Here is a 4,729-nt window from a genome sequence, read left to right as displayed (position 1 = left end):
CATTTTAATTAGGAAATGTAGTGGAGTAAAAGTAAAAGTTGGCTGAAATAAAAAAACTAAAGTAAAGTACAGATACTCCCCAAAAAAATACTTAAGTAGCCTACTGTAACAAAATATTATTACTTCGTTACATTACACCACTGCTTTCAAGACATATTTCAATATTTTCATGGGCCTCTTCTTTTAATTGTTCAGATAATGTTCAAAGAATTAAAGCTGAAGTTTGGACATATTATATTTACATAGTATGAATCCATTAATGTGTACAAAGACATTCTTCTTATTATTAAACGATATATAAAATTATTGTTACATAATATATATATATATATATATATGTGTGTGTGTGTGTGTGTGTGTGTGTGTGTGTGTGTGTGTGTGGTCTATAATTTGTGAAATTTTATAGCTTTTTTTTCCTTTTCTTTTTTACTGTAAATCAAGTCTCAGAAGACACTTAAATTGACTCTGCTATGGACAATTTTAACGCTACCAAAAACATCTTGTCATGCACGTTCACGTTAGGAACAAGGAGCCTTGGGGGTCATGGGGGTCATCTTGAAAAACCTTCAGACAAACAACTCCAGACTTCAGTGATTACATCAATTCCTGGATGGCAGCACGGCTCTAATTCCACTTCCACGCCGGATTTCTAAAACAGGGAAGGGGGAGGCTGGCAAATAGACAACAACACCGGATTGAGGAAATTGACGAGGGCATACTATGTGCAAAACAAACTTGTTTAAAGCTGACAGTCATGCAGCCCGAGCGGTTTCATTCACTATCGCATCTAAGAAGAGGACAGCTCCTCCCTAGTACACTAGACCCGAGGACAGCATCCAGCGCGGTGTTCGCTAGCACTTCAAGTCATGCGTTTGTACGCGATCCCGGTGTTGTTGCTGATGGTGCTCGGAGATGCTGACGCGTGGGGTCCCGGTGGTAAATACGCCGTCAACTGTCCGGACAAATGCAACCCCGCGCTGTGCGGCTCGACGCAGCGCTGCAGGCGCACGGTGCTGGATGACTGCGGATGCTGCCAGGTCTGCGCTGCAGGACGGGGAGAGCACTGCTACCGCACCGTGTCCGGGATGCACGGCGTCAAGTGCGGACCGGGACTCTTCTGCGACTTCTACAAGGATGAGGATGATTATGGAGATGAATATGGCATCTGTAAAGGTACGGGCTGATGTGTGCACCTGTGGGGGGATTGGCATATATTCAAAGGATTGAGAACGTGAAATAAATTAGAAATAGTGACATAGAAAAACATTGAATTATTTATTTATTTATTTTACATTTTTTTTATTACTATAGAGACGAATTTCTTTATTTCTTTATATTTCAATTACAAGTCTTCTCAATAATTGTGTGTGTGTGTGTGTGTGTGTGTGTATATACACACACACACATAATTATATCTATATTAAGGGAAAAATTTAAAATGTATTTGTATTAATGGATTTCTAAATATAAAATGTTTAGAATTATATAAAATATAATTTTAATTATATTATATTATTATATAAAATATAATTTTAATATAATGTAAATTTAATACAGTATTTAATATATATAATTATAAATTAAAAAGTATAGCTTTTTTTTAAGTTTAATAAGACATATACATATATCTTGGAAATCAAACCTTTAATATTCTGTCTCCTATCATCAATATAGTCTTTATCAATTTTCACACAAAAAAAAAAGGATCAAAACATTTTGTGTAGAAGAAAATGTGTATGCAAGAAAACAAAAATAACAAAGATTTTACATCTGTGATGCCCTATCCAAATAAATAATTTTGTATAGCCTATTTCAAATTCAGATAAAAAAAAGCTGTTAAGTGAAATAAGTATTTTAACACTATTATCATAATATATGTATTTCTTATATATATATATATATATATAGTCTCTGTATACATGTTAAATAATGTCCTGACAAATTCACACCTGTTCGAGGCAGATTCATTGTATTTTTTTTATTTTTTTTTGGAGAATATTCAAATATTTATCAAAATCCTCAAGATTAGCTGAAGTTTTTGAGGGGATCTCAGGTTACAGGTTAAAGAACAGTTCAGCCTACAAAAGAAAACTCGCCTCCAAGCCTCTTTTCTGTGGAGTCCTTCTAGGGCCCCTAAATTATTACTTAAACTATTATGTAAGAACAACGTGAGTTGGTGAATGAACACTCATTGCTTTGTACTAGGGGAACACACACCTTCCACAGCAATTACTCACACTCGGTCTTTTAATTAAGTCTTAACCAGAGTCTTAGACATAAGTGAGCCTTCTGATCCTTTTCCACAAATACTGGATCAGCAATGAGCAAATATCCTCAAAAAGAGTCTTTGTTAATGACAAGTGTTAAAGTGTACTATAGTAGATAGTCATACAGATCCTGTAATGGTTAAATTAGCTGTAACATGTTTGTGTTTCTCTTATCAGACTGCATGTATGGAACTTATGGCATGGAATGTCGGAAAACATGCAATTGTAAAGCAGGTGGATTGTGCGACAGGGAAACGGGTGCTTGTCTGTCCTTTAAATTCTTGGCTAAAATGGCAATGCTGAAATCTCATTCAAGTGAAGGTGAGTTTACTGTTTACACAAAATAATTTATTTCTGAATAAAAAGTGTAAAAATATATTTAAAGAGTGTCCTTTGATATAAAGTGACAGTATGCAGAATATTATTATGATTTAATTGATTTTTTTATTATTATTGTATGACAGGTAATGAAGTGGGCTCAGGCGACGGCAACACTGAAACCAGCAGCAATCGGTCTTCCACTCGCAATTTTCTCACCCCTCGCTGACAGCAACTCTCAATCTTCTGTTTAGTCAGTGTACATGTAGCATAATAAATTAAAGGACCAAACAGATATATTTTAATATGTTTAAAAGGGTCAAAGAAAAAGATATGCTTTTATTCTGTATATTTTACAGATGTGTATGCCAGTTGTGTCTTTGTTCCAATGCATGTCTACATGCATTCACATGCACACAAATAAACATGCAAGTATCCAGAGTTTGATATCACAATAAGAATGTTCCCACAGGGCTAATTATGCTGAAATACATAACTGAGATGTCAAAATTGTGGTTGAACTGAATGAACACACACAAACACTTTTACATTATGAATGTATTACAATTATATCATATTTAATGAAATACATATTCTAAGATGATATACCAGACTCAGTTCCAATTCTGATCAGCATTTGCGTCAAAGTTCACTGATATAACATCTGTAATGCTTAACAGTGATGTTTTAATATGTGGTATATTAAGACCAAACAGATTATTATAAATTATGGACTGTATATCCTTCTAATCTGTGTGTAAATTATTCTCTGTGAATCTTCGCTTTAAAACCCTCTTGATAGAGATAATATGATTTCTTCTTATTCTGCTTAATGTATGAGATTTAAATTAAAACAATGTAATTCAACGAGAAAAAATACACAGTTGTTGTTGTTTTTTTGCCATTTTTTATTTAGTCGCATTTTTTTAATGTGGAATCTGTTTAAAACATTTTAAAAGTGTGGAAAAACGTGCAACTTTTTAACTAAAGTTATTTTTTAAATATTTAAGTCAACTGATACGAGTTTTATTTATTGCCTCATGATATAGGAGAGACGATGGGGCAAAATGTCATACTTTTAACTATTTTTGAAAGCCAATATATTTATAAGCACATATTAAAGTATTGAATACAAAAATATTCTGAACATTACCACAGTTATTGTCCAGGAGGAACATTCATATACTAAATATAAATTATATACTGAATAGAGGCAATTTAATGGATTTTTAGCTAACATTAAACAGGGGGTGGGGGGGAATTGTGTAATTAGACTTCACCAAGAAAAACTTAGTTGCTGAAATACAGACCTTGTGACAACTTCCCCGTGTGACAACTAGCCCCAAATACAAATACGTAGGCCTTCTGCTTAATACAATTAGAAATATTTCAACTTATACAAAACCAAAAACAACTATTTTACACCCTTAAAAATAAAATATGAACTTTGAAAATGCATTTAATGTTCACGCAGACCTCTTTTCCAGAGGTTCCTGTATGAAAACACCCCATCATCCTGAGCAGTAGCCTACAGCAGATGGGTGATTCTATAAATGCAGGTACATTTGGTGTCCGAAGTCTGCTTTCTGCTTTTTTCAAATGGTTATTTTTAAAATTATTTTAATAATTTGCTACTTATTGTTATGAATTACAAGATGTTACAGTCAATAACAATATTATAATTTGTGTAAAAAGTGTCTTAAATAGCTCAAAATCGTGATTTCTTGTCATCCGAATGAGTCAGTGCATTTTTTCCATCATGTATCATTGTGTAATCAAAATATTTTATTGTACTTTTCTTTTTGTAACATTTCATTTATTTTATTTCTAAAAGCCCTAAATACTAATTTACTTAATTCTACAACATTAAATTGTTTAAAATTAACTTTTTTCTTATAAAAATGTGTGTTCATAATTCTTGCGTCAACTCTGCATTTAATGTTCACGCAGACCTCTTTTCCAGAGGTTCCTGTATGAAAACACCCCATCATCCTGAGCAGTAGCCTACAGCAGATGGGTGATTCTATAAATGCAGGTACATTTGGTGTCCGAAGTCTGCTTTCTGCTTTTTTCAAATGGTTATTTTTAAAATTATTTTAATAATTTGCTACTTATTGTTATGAATTACAAGATGTTACAGTCAA

General features: G+C 33.1%; 1 protein-coding gene across 1 annotated transcript; it reads left to right on the top strand.

Moving 5' to 3' along the window:
- The first annotated feature begins 734 nt into the window (after positions 1–734).
- LOC107701931 (endothelial cell-specific molecule 1-like) lies at positions 735–3,359 on the top strand. The gene is made up of 3 exons (XM_016504083.1): positions 735–1,173; positions 2,445–2,588; positions 2,732–3,359. The coding sequence occupies exons 1-3, from the start codon at positions 867–869 to the stop codon at positions 2,812–2,814; spliced, it is 534 nt and encodes a 177-aa protein (XP_016359569.1). The 5' UTR covers positions 735–866; the 3' UTR covers positions 2,815–3,359.
- Positions 3,360–4,729: the final 1,370 nt, after the last annotated feature.

Source organism: Sinocyclocheilus anshuiensis, unplaced genomic scaffold (assembly GCF_001515605.1).
Source record: "Sinocyclocheilus anshuiensis isolate Anshui unplaced genomic scaffold, SAMN03320099.WGS_v1.1 scaffold1184, whole genome shotgun sequence".
NCBI lineage: Eukaryota > Metazoa > Chordata > Actinopteri > Cypriniformes > Cyprinidae > Sinocyclocheilus > Sinocyclocheilus anshuiensis.
Note: the sequence above shows the minus strand (reverse complement) of the source record. Positions and strands in the feature narration are given on the sequence as shown.

Coding starts and splice junctions, on each gene's coding strand:
- LOC107701931 (XM_016504083.1), top strand. CDS start 867: ATGCGTTTGTACGCGATCCCGGTGTTGTTGCTGATGGTGCTCGGAGAT. Junction 1,174..2,444: donor TGAATATGGCATCTGTAAAG/GTACGGGCTGAT, acceptor TTCTCTTATCAG/ACTGCATGTATGGAACTTAT. Junction 2,589..2,731: donor GAAATCTCATTCAAGTGAAG/GTGAGTTTACTG, acceptor ATTGTATGACAG/GTAATGAAGTGGGCTCAGGC.